The sequence below is a fragment of the Neoarius graeffei genome, chromosome 17, assembly GCF_027579695.1.
Source record: "Neoarius graeffei isolate fNeoGra1 chromosome 17, fNeoGra1.pri, whole genome shotgun sequence".
NCBI lineage: Eukaryota > Metazoa > Chordata > Actinopteri > Siluriformes > Ariidae > Neoarius > Neoarius graeffei.
In genome coordinates this window covers 71065669-71083024 of record NC_083585.1, presented here as the reverse complement: position 1 = coordinate 71083024, position 17356 = coordinate 71065669, and the positions used below count along the sequence as shown (strand labels likewise).

Genomic DNA, 17356 nt, shown 5'->3' with positions numbered 1-17356 from the left:
TATTCCCTTGCTGTTAGTCCCCCCATCCCCTCTCTCCCTTTCCCCTCCTGCTCTGCATGTCCTCTCACTCCATCTGCTCTCCTTTCTGCCCCCTCTCTCCTTCCTCCACTATTCCTCTCTCTCTCCCCTAGAAAAGAACAAGTCTCATCCTCTAGTCTTTGAGCTTCAATGTCGTATGCAACTTTCAAACTTTAAAAAAGGAAGGGCGGAGTTTATCAACTTGTTTAAGGACAAATTGAGAGCAACAGAGCGTGTGCTAAAAGTGAGCGCACACACACTGCAGCACTTCCTATACAACCACCACTGTTGTGGTTTCGCCGATCTGAGCGTACAGGATGTACTTTGTGATGGCCCACATGTGTTTGCGTCAGACCAGAGGGTGCACACAGGTTTACTGAGCCATGTGAAGTGTGTGAAGGCTGCATGTACACACATGCATGTGAGCAGCAGGCGTGGCTCAGCAAGGTTTTATGGTTTTACTCGCTGCTGGATAACTTGAATATCTAAATGTGAGGATTTCACACACTGACATGTGACAATAACTCCTCACACAATCTCTCCCCCTCTCACCCCCCCCCCTGCATGCATGTGGATGCGAACATGTACCAGGCTTCATCCTGGCAACCCAGATTTAGTAAATAAACTAACTGCACGCATTAAAAAAAAAAAAAAAAAAGGCAGATATCTGCCTTCACGACATGATTAATGACGCGGCCTGGAAGGACTAATGACCATCCTGAATGGACACGGACACACCCCTCCCCCACCCCTCCTTGAGATGACCTCTGGCTCCGCCCCTTTCCTCTAGATGAAGGTGAGGGGAGGAGCATCACATTCCTGAGCTGGATCACATTACAGCTGGTGCTGGAGAGCAGGAGAAAAGTGGCTGTACACGTGCGCGCGCGCACACACACACACACACGCGCACACCCTCTGAATGGTCATCTAACAGCTGTGTGAGGTTTCATGTGAGAGAGACGGTATGATTTATAGTATGAGGAGATCATGCAGAAAATCTCTCTCCATCCACTCACCCACCCATCACGTGCCCACAGTGCAGGGACTACCTCAGATTACCCATGATGCATTAGGTCATGTGGGGAACAGAGAGTGTTGTGTCCTGATGCAGATGGAGCTCACTGACACTGAATACACCATTGTAGCTAATAACTGACTCACACACGCAGGGCATTATGGGTATCCAGTTCTGTTAGAAAGTTCTAGAGCGATTTTTTTTAAAGCTCAGTCTACACAGTGTACCCCTACATTCACACAATCCTCTCTCAGGGGCGTGGCCTGTTCAAGCGATTTTCTGGGATTAGCAAAGGTGTTGCAACATGTTGCAGCTCAGTCATGTGCGTATAAAATAAACACTAATCCAATCACAGAATTATACACCTGTTATAAATACCCCAGTGTGTAAAAGTTTAAAAAATGTACCTAGGCTTCTTGGTGCTCTTGGGTTTGGTCGTCTTGACTTTCTTCTCCTTCACCTCCTTGGGTTCTTTGGGCGTTTTGGGGGTCTTGGGTTCTTTTGCCTCCTTGGCATCTTTCTCCTTTGGTTTTTTTTTGCTCTTCTTCTCAGGCAGAGAGGTCACACCATCACCTCCAGTGCCTCCTAATGCTCCACCCATACCCACGCCAGCATCCTCGTCCTTCTCCCCTGCAGTCTCCTCTCCTGCCTTCACTTTCTTCTTCTTTTTCTTCTTCTTGGGCTTGGACTCTGTGTCAGGTGGCTGAGTCTCACAGCTGCTGGGCTGCAGGATGGAGCTTGGGGTCAACTTGTGGATGGAGGACAGAGCTTGGGAAACATCTGATGGAGAATGCTGTGAAGCGGGAAGGAAGGAGGAGAAAAAGAGTGGACACACCAAAGACAGTGTCAGGGATTTTAAAGGAGATGTGAACAAACCTGTCACGCTGCCTTTACATTTACAGCACACAGGCAGGCAGGCCGGCCGAGAGGGCCAGACAAAAACTGAAATAACTAACAAATATAATTAGCGAGCAGGTAAATTACCCCTACTGAATCCTGCACAAGAGAAACTGAATTGCTCAGAAATCTCCATCCATTCAATTTGAAGTGTTTCTCAAACATTTTTTTTTTTTAATAAAATCAGTTTTAACTTAAAAAACAAAAACCCACACTTCCCCCTCACACGCAGCAATTACTTGTGCGTTAGTAAAAAAATTTTAAACCTTTATTAAAAATTGCTTATTTATTAAAATAGGAGCCTCATTGTGTTTTGTGATAATTTTTGCTGTATTTCCCACACAAGTGATGTTTTGCTTCTGGATTTGTTGCAAAAAAAAAACCGAGTGTGATGATGGAGGTGTGTGTGTGGGGGGGTGGCGGCTAAATGATCTTTTAGTTATGCTGCATCATGGTTTTATGGCTCATCTCAGTGATAAAATGCAAATTTCCTGTAACGGACTAAAAGCATGAGGTGCGTTTTGCATGCGAAATGATCACAAGGTCACAGAGCACCTCCACCGAAGCTTTAACCGATAAACGTCTCATCTCTTCCCCTCATCCAATAATCAATCGCATGAATGACAACAGGACGCTCTCTGCATCTCTAATTTGATAGCTGCCGCCGTCCAGAACGCGATATGCTCCATATAAAGTTTCATCTCTCTGGGGGGGGGGGTTGGTCTAGCAGGCAGAGTGCGTACTCCGAGAGCTAAATACTCCCTGAAGGAGGCTTTTTATCCTCCTCCACCCCCCTGCGTGCTGCAGACGAGGAATGAGCTAACACCCAATTCATCCGATGAAACCTGGCACCTATGCGTCAGACTCCAACCCCATTTAAATGCCGTTTTCCAGATTCACGGCCTGAACTTCAGCCCACTCCTGACCAACAGTGAGTTTAAAACATGCATCTTTATATGGGCCTTCATGAGCCACTTTAAGCCTGGATATGAGATACGGCGATACTGCACACACGCACACAGGACTGTGGACTTGTCCTGACTCTCACTCCAGCCCCTCTGTGTCTGCGCACAGAGTCGAGGTCACTGAAACCCTTTATCGGTGTTTAATCCGTTTCCTGTCCTGGGGTCCGACTCTACACGGTGTAATTTGGACGAAACTTCAGCTCCTGTACCGGAGCGCTGTTATACCGTCTGTGGCTCAGAGCAGGTCCCGCATTTCTGGGTATTTATTCTCAGAACGGGGACGGTGAAGAAGTATGTGGCTTTTATTTACACAGTCTTACTTCCAACAAAAACAAACAAGCAAACAGGAAAAGAGGACAAGAGGAGACACCATTCTAGTGCAATGTTTCACTACAACACCCACAATGCAGTGCACCTAAACATTAACCTTTCACCCTCCAACACCCAGTCCTGCTGTACACACGTCACACTGTCACTGAGCACGCTCCTGACTTCATCCCTCTCTATTGTATTTTCTGTGCTGTGGGTGAATGGGTACCAAGCGAAACTGTTCAGACACACTCTCTCCTTTTCTTTACGTGGAACAGCAGTAATGAGACACATGCAGGAGGTTTAAGTATTAAAGTACAGTAATCCCGATCGCTTGGGTTTTTTCCCCCCCGTTTTCCGAAGTGATTCACTTTTACACAAGTGGAGTGTGAACTCTGTACAGATCAGTAAATTCCCGTTTATCACCTCAGCCCTGAGCTCCACAACACAAACACCGCACTGGTGCGTATGGGACACGAGCAGCGCACACACACGCGAGCTATCCCTCATCAAATATTTGCCTAAAGCTGCAGAAGCATCATGACGAGACACCCTAACCTCAATAATTAAACAGCAGCACAGCTGCTCCGGAGGCCGCCATCTCTCACACCCGACATGAGGAGAAAGGAAAATAGGAGAAGACAAAAGAAATGAAGGCTTATGAGCCCTGAGGCGAGGAGACGAGTGCACAGGAGTGAAGAGCAGTACAGCCACTCAACATATAGGTCACACACACACACACACACACACACAGGGAGGAGCACAAATTAATCCTGACATCCTCAAATGTCAACTCACTATCAGGAGATATATATATATAATTTTTTTTTCACACACACACACTAAAGACCAGTCATTGTGTGTAAAGAGGTCAGGAGAGGAAGAGGTCTAACTGCACAGCCCACTCACGTGACCTGCACTGTCTTCTCTACTGACCCCTCCTCCATCTGACCACCTCACACACTACTAGAGGATGGAGAGTCAGCGGAGGAGAAGTGAAATGGACAGAAGGAGTAAGAAAAGTGTGAGGCACACAGCATGAAGAAAGATTTTTGGAGAAAAGAGCTAAAAGTGAGTGATGAGACAGAAAAAGTAGAGGGAGAGACCATGAGAAGGGACATTAGAGAGAAATGAGACAGTCACAGAAGAGAGAGACCAAGAGGGAGACGCGTGTGTGTGTGTGGGGGGGGGGGGGGGGGGGGGGGGGGGACGGATGGACACCACAGGCTGAAAAACGACAAGAAGACAGAGAAAGAGGAAAGAGTGCAGACAGGGAGGAGTGAATGAGTGAGCAGGAAGAGACCATTTCCCCTTCATAGGGGGGAGGTGGGTTTAAGAGATTAGCACAGTGGCGCCTGTGTGTGGAGGCGGAGTCAGGATACACAGCACAGGAAATAAACTGCAGTAAAAATGCATTTCCCACAATACCCCCCCCCCCCACACACACACACGATACTTCTACACTTTAGTAATTCTAGAGGGAGAAAGTTTTATGACAAGCACAGCACAGTAAATCCTGGTCTCTGATTGGCTGTTTTCTCGTTAACAATCTGCTCAAACATTTAATCCCTGCTCTGAAGCCTCACCGTCACCATGACAACAAGAATAAATGTGTGATTAGGTTAAGCTCATCATTACGCTTCATCACTGACCTCAGCTCTGACCCAGGTTTCAGGGTCACAAAAACCTCACATACACTTGAATATTAAAACACACACACACACACACACACACACAACCAGTTCAACTGTATACATTTATACTCCAACATAAAGTAGTAGAAGAGGTTAGAAAGTGAAGGTAACATAACCATATAAATTAACATCAATATGTACTTTTAAAAATACAAAAGAGCAAAGAGAGAAGATTTCCCAGCTTCAAAGGAAGCCCCCCACCTGCAAATGAGGACTTTCCAAGAGACTAAAACACACATGTAATGACATGACTGTGCTTTATCCCCCACCCCCTCAGCTCACCTGCATGAAAAAAATGTTCCATATCTACCCACGAATCTACCCTTCACCCTGCCGCCCCCCCCCCCCCCCCCCCACACACACACCCACCTGCATGTGAGGCACTTGGTGGTTAGCTGGTGGTGATGCGTGCGTGTTGGAGGCCCAGGTCCCTTGCGGCAGCGGTGGAGATGAGCCTGGAGGCTGCTGGGGCACCGAAAGCGCAGGTGGAGTTCTCACCTGTTGCACCTGCTGGAACGGTATCACAGATGCCTGCAGCTGCTGTGGGAGAACCTCTGCATGGTTGGGTGTGTTCATCGCTCTCTGATTGGGCGACAAGGTGCCATACATCTGGGGGTGTGAGACTGGGCCCTGGCCCCTTTGAGGGGGCGGAGTCCCAGCAGGGTTGCCCCCCAGGTTCCTCATGGGCGACATTGAAGGTGGAGAAGCAAAAGATCCCTGAGGAGGTGGTGGAGGAGCGAGGTGCTGCTGCTGCGGGGGCATTTTGGGCTGTGTCGGATGCATATTCTGAGGGGGGTAACGGGTTGACTGGGTAACACTGTGGCCCAGCAGGGGTGGGGTAACACTGCACAGGAGCATTGGGGTTGCTGCTGGTGTTGAGGCTCATCCCTGAAGCATTGGCCAATCCCTGATTCAGGCCGCCATATTGAGGATAAGGAGTGTATTGACCTGAGCTGTTAACAACTTGCTGGTTGTTCATGCTAAAGCCCATGTTCTGGTGACCTCGTCCAATCATCTGCTGCTTTGATGGACTTTGGGGGAACTGTGACTCTGGGTGATGGTGCAGAAACTGCTGACCAGACTGCTGATGCTGTGACGTCTGAGAGGGATGCCGCATGGCCGGAGACGTCATGTTACCTCCCATGTGTCCCATGAAACGGTTTGCCTCCTGAGGCAAACCTTGAGGGAAGTGGTTCATCCTTGGTGGAGTCTGAGTCTGGTTGTGCCCTTGCATTCCACCAAATTCGGTGCGTCCCATGTAAGGACCCATTTGATGACCGTGAATTTGCTGCTGTTGCGACTGTGGAAACTGGGCTCGATTTTGGTCAGGCCTCTGCATACCTTGAGGACCCCAGTTATTCCCGGGTGCAGTTCCACCATCCTGGAATGACTGTCCTGCTCCTGGTCCTCCTCCTCTCCCATCGCTTTGTGCTCCTGGATAGACGTGATGTCCACCAGCTGTGCCATTTCCGCCATGGTAATGAGAATGAGGAGATGAGATCCCATTCGCGGGGCCAGGGCCGGGACCGTTAGCCATCATGCGGCTTCCTTGAGGGTCATACTGCCCAAAGTGGTCAAAGTGGTGTCCCATTTTGGGCTGAGGGGGAACAGGTGGTGTGGAAAGGTGGAGGGAAGACGGCATCTGGCTGTAAGCTTGGTGCTCATGCGTCATCTGCTGGTTTATCGAATTGGCTTGGCCTTGGGAGGCATACCCACAATCCCCTAAGCCTTCCAGACCGTCCGAGAATAAATTCCCATCATCTCCGAAGAGACTCATCATGCCGGGGTCAGCCATGTTTAATTTTTAGGTGGGCTGGGAGGATTTTTAAAAACACAACCCCGTGCACTGCACACGTCCTCTGAAGCAACAGCTAATCCGTTAGCTAACCTGCAGAATGTCACTCCATGTTTCCTTTATTCACATCAGAATGCAGCGTCAGGTGAGAAAGACCTGGAAGAAAAAAAAAAAAAAAAAGCATTGGAACAAATTAGCACTAGGAATATTTTATAAATTTAATACAAACAGAAGTCAGACCTCTGTTTGCAGAATAAGAATCTGTTTCTAATGATGCTCATGAAAAGAGGAGAGAATTTGGCTAAATTATAGAATACACAAATCTCCCACGGCCTACAAAGGGTGTCCAATGGCCTACACCCTTTAAACATTACCTGTGCCCTACACCCCATTTCCTAGGTATGAGCGATACAGCTGAACATTGTGCTCTGAGAGCTTAATATCCCCTGCTGGCTATTATGCCATAACTCTGGTAAAATGTGACTGAATTTAACAAAATTACAATGTGCGTTACCAACATGTAACAAAGAATCCTGCCAAGTTCTGTGAAATTCCTCCAAAAATCGAGAGAGGAGTCGATTTCAGAAGGTGAGTACCCTTCCCGGGACAGATGGATGGACGCCACAACATAATCCTCTTCGGGCCTTTCAGCCAGCGGTGGATAAAAATTTATCACAAAAAATGTTTCATTTCAGCCAATATTGATCAGTAATCATGTTTAAGCACCTATTTTTAAATGGAGACTAGCAGAAAAATAAAAAAGGTTGAATTTAAACACTTTACTTAAATGTCCTCATTGACTAGTGTTTCCCCAAACAGACTTTACTTGAGCGGGCCATGCAGGAATATTAAGAGCCACCTAAATATACACAGATTTTAACAGACAAGTCTGAAGGGGAACCATCTCTGAGTGAGAGAAATAATAATGAACAGAATGTAAGGTTATATAGCACCTTTCTCAAGAGGCGAGGTCGCTTTACAATTATAGGGAGGGGGAAGGAAGAAAAAAAGTCCACCAAATAGGGAGGTCAAGATATCATTCCAATGGCGTAGCAGCCAGTCCCACCAAAAGGTGAACGAAAAACAAGTCCCACACTTCCAGCACAGCTGCCGCCAGGCAACATCACTCGGAACACCGCGCCACGGATCCACAAAGCACAGACGCACCGCCACGCAGAGCGCTGGCATGTCCCAAACCGCCTGCACAGCCACCACCGAGCAACATTGCTCGGAACATCACGCCAAGCACTGAAGCACTGCTGCACAGAGCGCTCGACAACCACGACGTTAAAATGAGCAACGAGCTCACTGCAGTCCATAGCTAGGAGCACAAGCATCACCCACGGCGAATCAAGGCCTGGAGGGAACAGATGCCCAAAACCAGGGCTGTGAAATAGAAATGACAAAATCCGAGGAAACAATTTTAGCAGGGGGTCTGGGGGGAGCAGCCCCCCAGGAGCCAGGGGGCCGCAGGGCCCCAGAAGCTGAACAGATTTTGTGTATATTGATAGATTTGAAGCATCTCCTGAAAGCAAATATTTTCAACCATGCCATTTAATTTGAACTGTTTATTATTATTATTATAAATTGAATGTATAAATGTGAACAAGATGGTCTACCTGGTAATCTATAGTTCGACAGCTTCAATTTCACCAATTCCGCATGTTTTTTTCCTTTAACATGGTCAACCAAACGCGTTCTTCCACCAGAACCGTACTTCACATCCTGATGGCACAAGATGCAGTAAGCTTTCCCCGGTTCTTTTATCTTCCGTATGTGCTCATTCACTACCAACTTTAAACTCCAGCCATCGCCAATTCCATGGATTTCTGATGCCGTTATCCTTGTCAAATGTTTGACATCGGTCTCACCATCCTCCCTCTGAACGATGTCCCTCCGTGACACGGACATACCGCGAAATTCTCCTTTTCAAAACCGTTGATATCGAAAGCGTGTTTAAAGAGCACAAGATTTGCGCCGTGGTTTGTAAGCATGGCGCAAATGCCATAAACCGGTCTGTCACTGTCGCAAAAGAAACCTCCCCCCCTATTTTTATTGCAAAATTAGATGATTTACTAAAATATTTTTGGCGGCCAAATTCACGGAATTCCACGGATTTTTCACAGCCCTGCAAAACTGGGTCCAGAGCTACACCACAACCAGCGGACAAAACACTCAAACAAAATCAAGCTACACAAAACACAAAATAGAAAAAAAAAAAGCTTCGGAAAGCACCAAAAGGAGCCGTGCTGTGCTGGAAAGATCAGACAAACAAACAGTTGACCACATGAACAAAGTGTTTTTCACGCTGCAGATGATCTGAATCATTGCGCACATTACGCATTATCGTCAACGTTAGCATGACAACATGGAACGCTCGAGTCCAGTCAGTGCATTCCGCTTTCTAATAGTGCCTCCCCCGTCTATTTAACCAATTATTAAAAGGACATTAACACTGCACATTTGATCGCTGTGTCAAACAGAAATTAAACAGGACTTTTTTTTTTTTAAATAATCCCCCCCCCCCCCCCCAAAAAAAAAAAGATACAAAATTTAAAAGCAGCCAGTGGCCATCACTGATTAATAAATGCACACGATTTACTGAGCAGTGAGAGTGAAGCAGATTCCAACGCAATCTGAAAATCATAAGGAGATCGAGCATTTTTATGGAAGCAGGTATTACCGGGTCTTTGGACAGATGACCACCCCAAGTGTAATTCAGACCTGTGGGAAAACGCTGCTCATTCTCACTCCACACCGCTTCTGCTGTCACAAGTCAATGGTGCAACTGAACACCACACCTGTTAAATGACTGTTTGCGTGTCACTTGTGCGCTCCATTATACAGTGGCTGTTTACACGTCAGGGAGGACGCATGCTTGGAGTCGGTTCATGCAACTAAACTTTGCACATTTGTTATGTGCTTTTCTGGCATTTTGTATTTATACACGCGTTTTTATATAAATAAGTGACACTACCAACCATTCTATCAAACAATTTATTGCTACTGAAGAGTTTATTGAGGTCACACATCACTATTGTCAAGTTACATGTTATTCCTGAAACTCCAGTGATGCTGACCCCTTCTGCTCCTTAGACCTGCCCGATCCATCCTGATGCCCTACATCTAGCAGAGGTTCATCACATTGCTCCTGTGGAGGACAGTCCCCATATGGACAGTCTAAAGACACACTTAGAAGATGCTCTGAACACTTAGGCCAAGTTTACATTAGACCGTATCTGTCTCGTTTTCTTCGCGGATGCACTGTCCGTTTACATTAAAACGCCAGGAAACGGGAATCAGCCAGGGTCCACGTATTCAATCTAGATCGTGTCAGCTCCGGTGCTGTGTAAACATTGAGAATACGCGGATACGCGGTGCTGAGCTCTAGCTGGCGTCGTCATTGGGCAACGTCACTGCGACATCCACCTTCCTGATTCACTGGCGTTGGTCATGTGACGCGACTGCTGAAAAACGGCGCGGACTTCTGCCTTGTATCACCTTTCATTAAAGAGTATAAAAGTATGAAAATACTGATGCAAATACTGCCCATTGTGTAGTTATGATTGTCTTTAGGCTTGCCATCCTTCCACTTGCAAGTGGTAAGTGACGCGCATGCCCGACATGCACCGAGATCACACACACAGCGGCTCAGTCCCGAATCACTGCTCGTGCGCTTCACTCGCGCGCTCTGTGAGCTGCGCAGGGTCGGAGTGCGCACCCTCCAGAGGGCACTCGCTGTTCAGGGCGGAGTGATTTGGAGCGCAGGATGCCTGTGGAGCCGAGCGTATCCGTGTATTGGCGTTGCTGTGTGCACGCTAATCGTTTTAAAAACGTTAATCTGATGATCCCTGATACGGTCTAATGTAAACCCCACCTTAGTTTTGCGGCGATGGTTTAGGATTACAATCCCCATGATAACTTTAGGACTGCAGTGGTCATGAACAGTTTTACACTCAAGTCTCCATCAGTGAACAGTTTATAACTTCAATAAACTGACTTCCTGTTAAACTATAATGAATTTCCTGGTGAGACAGTTTGTACTTTGTGACTCTATAGGACACAGTTATAGAAGGGAGTTATTTATTTAAAAAAAAAAATCACCACGCTATCTGTTATCACCCAGATGAGGATGGGTTCCCTTTAGAGTCTGGTTCCTCAAGGTTTCTTCCTGTGGTCTTGGAGTTTTTCCCTTTCCACTGTTGCCTCAGGCTTGTTCCTTAGGGATAACGTTCGTTCAAAACTGCTTTGAAACAGTCTATTGTTTAATGCTCTTTACAAATAAACTGACAAACCGTTTTAATCACTATTCCCTACAAAGGGTTCCCTCTGCCCCCGTCCCTGTATGGATCATCACATGCTTTCAGACTGGAGGAACTTTTTCCATAGTTCTAAGAACTGTTGGAGGAAGCTCATTGTGTGCATCAAACTGCAGGAACTGAAAACAGCTGTAGTTTTTAATGTCATTTTGAGGGAATTTTCCAGCACCTACTTCAAGGTCTGTTCTCTCCCAGTGCCAGAGGAACCTTGAGTGATGCAAGTGTACGGAGACTCCTCTTTGACCAATGCGACACCAGCAACCGCCATTTTTAAAAATCAGTGTTAAAAAAAAAAATTTCAGTTTAAACAACTCTTAATGTTAGCATTAAAAATTAAAAAGGAGGAACAGACAGACAATCGGACAGAGAGAAGTCTGGACTTTATCAAGCGTACATGTGACTGAGAAACACTTGCTGCATTTCGACGTGTCAAAGTGAAATATAAAAGTCTTCGAGCATTTCATGTCCTGCTAATGTCACATTAGCAAGCCAGCTTACGTCACTTCAGCGTTCCTACTCGCGGTGTGAATGCACACAGGAAAAAAGCCTTTGTAGTTCTCGGGGTGGGGGATCCCCAGGGGGTAACTCCTCTCAGGAAGTCTGTAGAACTGTTCGATCAGAAAAAGTGTCTACGGGTACTACTCAAGTGCACACTGGACGTAATAGAGAACTCAATAAAATGGTAAAAGTCCCAAAACAGTGCATCACTTAGTGGATAAAAACAGTTTTAGATGCAGCAGATTCCCTTCATCATTTTACACCTCAATCAAGTTTTTCAGTTCTTTTTCTTTTCTTCTTTTGATCCCCCACTTCAGTTAGGTCAGTTGTAACTGACTCCCAAACCAACCTCTAATCCACAGCCCTCCACCCAAGCCTCTCCCCCACTACCAACAAAAGGACACACACACACCCCAAACTCATTCATTCAGTCTTTACAATTCATAAAAGAACAAAAGGAGCAGGCAGTAGTTAAAGTGGAGCAGCTGCTGGGCCTCCCACCTGCTGAAACACAGTCTCCACAACCAAAGACCTTTGTGCTGCTGCAGGAGCGCGTGCGCACGTGTCCTTAACCTGGACAGCATAATCAGATGAGCTGAGGGAATTATGGAGATATGAGCTAAACCAGGCCAGAGATGGTGTGTGTGTACTCCCCCCCCACACACGTTTGTCCTCGATTAGAGGCTGAGCATGCAGGAGAGGGGGTGGGTGAGGAATGCATCGCTTCAACCAACATCCCCCATCTCTCTCTCTCTCTCTCTCACACACACACACACACAGCTCCTCCCCTTTTGCTCTTCATTTGGCCTCTCGTTCAACAACCTCCCCCTCCCTCCCTTCCCCTCTTGCTCCCATTTTCCCCCTCTTCCCTCCATTTCTAAAACTCCAACAATTTAAAAAAAAAAACTCAACCTTCCAACAAGTCAAAATAAGCAGATTCAGATTTGAAATCACACCATTTAAACAAGGTGTTGCCAGGCAAAACAAACCTCACTCAGTAGCACTTATGACGAATATGAAGGAAGATATTGTGAGGGGAGAATGGATGGATAGAGAGAGAGAGAGAGAGAGAGAGAGAGATAGAGAGAGAGAGAGAGAGAGATAGATAGATCCCTATGGATCCATGTGGCTTATAAATAATAGTTTTCTGATCCCATGTCCATACAGTAAATACAGCATATATATTTACTCTGAGGCAGTAGCCACAAAAATGAAGCGTAATCCAAAAATAAACAATTAAAAAAAAATAAAAATAAAAAAAATCACGGAAGTAAAATATACCAAGTGTCTGTACTTTATTATTCTACTCTTACAGTTTTCCAAACTGAAACCTCCAAACCAAGGCTGACACACACACACTTGCCATAACCTAAACTCTTATTTCCTGGAAATGGCCCGGCGCTAGAGCTCAGTGGAACACACCTTCCCTCTAATGAGCATAAGCATGTCTGAAAGCCATTTCTTTAGTCTAGTCCATTTACTTCGAATGATGAACCAAACTGTGTACACTCACTGGCCATTTTAATAGGAACACATGTATGGGTAGTGTGCAGTTATTACACTCATTCTTACAACACGATGACAGAGTGGCTACAGCCTGTCTGAGGCAGTAGCCACAAAAACAGATTCAGATTCCTAACCATGTTGACTCTGAATCCGATTCGGATTCCTAACCTATAGGGGTCAACCCTGAACCTGATTCAGATTCATCATCTCAACATGTTCAGTCTGAAACTGATTCAGAGTCATGACCTGAACGGGTCGACTCTGGCCCCATTCACACCTGGCATTAATGTGTCCCGAGTGATCAGATGTCATGTGAACAGCGAGACACACCTGGCATTATGAAACGCATCTTCAGTGAGCACTTGGTCAGATTTCACACATCATCTCCAGTGGAGAAAGGGTTCGGGTTCATCATACACATTTATTACATAAGTCATCTGCTGCCTTTATTTTCAGGAAGAAACGCTAACCCGACCTCACGGATGGATGCTTTACATACCGTTTCAAACATTTTAATCACAAATCTAATAAATGAACGAGAGACGAGGTGAGGAGTGAATCTATGAAAAGCATGTGTTCATCTGAGGTTAGTGTCCTCTTCATCCATTAGCCTAGCGGCAGAGCGCGCGACCCTTCGGCACAGTTTCCACACCAGGACAATTCACTGGTCCTTAACGCTCGCACTCCAGGTGTGATGTGGCCACGTGCATCAGATTGATTCAGACTGAATGCCACCATTCTAATTTTAGTTGAAGATTAATTTAGAGGTGGTCATCTGTACAACATTTTGAACACTCTAAAGGTTCAGGAGTCATGACCAGAAAGTCAGTGAGTATAATCCTTCAGATTCACAATTATGTTCAAACCACCATCAGAAATCTCCAAGCTCATGGACAAACACTCATCTGATGAAAAGCAAATCGCCTGCTCAGTCAAGTAGAAATGAAAGTCATCTTCCTACCACAGATCTCACACACTCACGGAAAATGTTGAGTAATGGTAAATAACTCCACCCTACAGAGACTCCTCCCCCAGCTGCTTATGTAATATACATCCACTTCCTGTCACATACAGAAAGAGAAAACTGAGACCGAGTAACACGAGACAGCTGTCTGTGTGGAGCTGGCCACTGCCTGTGTGACTTCCTGTATATACACACACACGCAATAATACAGCATCACGAGAGAGAGAGACTGTGCACGCTAGGGTGATTCATAACAGAAAGAAAGAAGTTTCCCCTCAGCATCTCCACAACCACAAACATAAAATCATCAATTCACACGACAGAGATACAGGCACATCAGAATCCACTTGAGATTTCAGGCCAATTTATACTTGGGCGTCGAATCCATGCTGTGGCGTGCTGTGTGGCCACGTACCCTACGCCATACCCTGACACACAACTCTCCAAAATGTAACTACACACACACACACACACACACACACGATAGACCACAACACCTGAGCAAGCAGACCATCGCATTTCCAGATGCTTCTGCTTCTCCATCAAAATCAGAAATCTCTCTCAATTTTGTTTCAATGTAAAATTTAACTGAATATTTGTCACACACTTAATGCACACTGTCAAAATACAGTGTAACAAAAATAAATTACAGATATAAATTTTAAACCAAGGAAAGTTTATAAAATTCCTCCCTAATGAGCCACTCAAGACAACGATGGTGAGGAAAAACAACCTGAGACTGAATGAAACCTCGAGAGGAACTTAAATATCTAAAAGCGTGAGGCTCTATTGAGGTATTTCACCTGACGTCACAGGGTCACGTGACGCCCCGGTGTCCACCATTTTGGATGGCAAGCTAGCTAATGTCAACAACAGTAGCTAGTATGTTACTGTAGCAATATTTACGTTCAGTCATTTGGATGACTGTTAAAACCTTTCAGTCTCAAGTTTTTCCCTTTACTGGATTTACTAGTTTACTGAGCTAGCGCGCGATGGCTCCCGGCTCGGCCGCCGAGCGCGCGATGGCTCCCGGCTTGCCCGAGCGCGCTAGCTCAGTAAACTAGTAAATCCAGTAAAGGAAAAACTTGAGACTGAAAGGTTTTAACAGTCATCCAAATGACTGAACGTAAATATTGCTACAGTAACATACTAGTTACTGTTGTTGACATTAGCTAGTGCTAACAGCTAGTTGCTAGTACACTGCTACAACTACACCGACCCTAATAATACAGTTCTTGGTCATTGCCTGGTAACAGCAAATTTATAACGGGCCATGTCTCAACAGACTAAGAAGTTATTTCAATGACATTTAATAACATTTTGTTTATCCTGAGGACCGAAAGTAAATGAAAATGTGAACAAACCTTAGCTGTAATCAGATGGCGACCACCGGCTCCAGGGACGACCCGCTGATGTAGGCATGTTACCCAGCCTGACACAAAATATTTGTAGGCATCCAAACTCTTATACGCTTTCAGATCAATACCTGTGTATGGCGATGGGTTTTTAATGACATAGGTATACAGATCATGTGGGCCGAAGTCAGGTAAAGACGAGGGCTTCGTGTACTTCCGTACGTCAGTGAACAATCCTGGTGGAAGCAGGTAAACGTCGTTCTCTAAGCCTGCTAACCTCAATTTTTGCAAATCCCTCTCCCTCTGCTCGCCCTGTAAATGCCCTACGTCGCTGGATAGTAAAGGTGTTTTCTGCATCTCGCTCCTTTTTCTTTTATGTTTTTCGTTTGTCGCCTTCCTCGCATTCAAACAGATTCGAGCCGTGCCGTCCAAAATGGCAGCGTCACATGACTTGGTCACGTGAGTGAAATACCTCAATAGTGGCTGTAGATCATTATAACCACCAATTTCATCCTGCAGGATCACACACTACTTCCAACACACACTGCATCAGTGGTGTAAACCATAACTCAATAAAGTCAGTCAGTGACTGATAGAGCTGTGGATTTAAACACTGGTGATGAAGAGCTCCGAGCTGCTCATCCTGCTGAATACAGACGAGTTGAAACACTTCAGAAACGCTTCATCAGAATAAATACTTCACCCTGCACAAGCTACACAGAAGTATTTAAAATATATATAAAAATTATAAAGCCCTTTTCACCTACAAAACCTGTTAATGTCTGCGGTAAAAACACAGAATAAATAAATTTACATTCCCACTCAGTCTTCCAGAATAGAAATATACTGATCGTGTATTCCCACCGGACTGGAGTTAACGGAACACTACAGAGCGCCAACCGTGCGAGACCGGATGTGACCTATGGACCCTTTTCACATGACATCACGACAAACGCGGCCGCCATTTTGGACGTGTACTACCAGTAGTTTACCACAGCCAACATTGAGGAACGGCAGCAAAGAAAGTTTTTACTTTCAGCAAGACTTCCATCATGCCACTATATTGTTGTGCACCTGGATGTAGTAACCATCAACAAACAAGGCAAGGTTTATCATTTTATCGGATCCCGACGGAGAAGATGGATAGCGGCCATTAACAGATTGGCAGCCCTCGGCATACCAACGCTTGTGTAGTGACCACTTTGTTGGAGGTAAGACGAATAAAATTAGCCAGAAAAGGCATTACACTGCTGTTAACATTCTGTGGCGGCGAGTGTGTAACCAAATAGGCTAAAATAACCCATTGTAACCTCTTTGTTCTTCTGTAGTAGCTATTGTTGACTAGCTAATGTCAACAACATCATAGCTGGTATGTTACTGTAGCAATGTTTACGTTCAGTCATTTGGATGACTTAAAACCTTTCAGTCTCAAGTTTTTCCTTTACTGTATTTACTAGTTTACTGTAATTATGATCCGGCAGCTATTTACACCGGATCCAGTATAAATAGCTGCCGGAGCCAACGTCCGAGGTTCCGGAGCGCGCTCCGGCTTGCTCCCCCTCAAATTAAGCAGCGCGCGCCGGCTTGCTCTGGAGCAAGCCGGAGCGCGCTGCTTAATTTGAGAGGGAGCAAGCCAGAGCGCGCTCCGGAACCTCGGCCGGAGCACTCCTGGAGCAAGCCGGAGCGCGCTCCGGAACCTCGGACGTTGGCGTGTATGTGTATGGCGATGGGTTTTTAATGACATAGGTATACAGATCATGTGGGCCGAAGTCAGGTAAAGACGAGGGCTTCGTGTACTTCCGTACGTCAGTGAACAATCCTGGTGGAAGCAGGTAAACGTCGTTCTCTAAGCCTGCTAACCTCAATTTTTGCAAATCCCTCTCCCTCTGCTCGCCCTGTAAATGCCCTACGTCGCTGGATAGTGAAGGTGTTTTCTGCATCTCGCTCCTTTTTCTTTTATGTTTTTCGTTTGTCGCCTTCCTCGCATTCAAACTGATTCGAGCCGAAGTCCACTACATGTC

At 45.9% G+C, this 17356-nt stretch overlaps 1 protein-coding gene across 1 annotated transcript in view; it reads right to left on the bottom strand.

The window, feature by feature from the left end:
- chd7 (chromodomain helicase DNA binding protein 7) overlaps positions 1-17356 on the bottom strand; it is a 111850-nt gene that overhangs the window by 49187 nt on the left and 45307 nt on the right. The window contains 3 exon segments of the mRNA XM_060897971.1: positions 1441-1826; positions 5268-5694; positions 5696-6849. Coding sequence (XP_060753954.1) covers positions 1441-1826; positions 5268-5694; positions 5696-6693 — 1811 coding nt within the window. The 5' untranslated portion in view covers positions 6694-6849.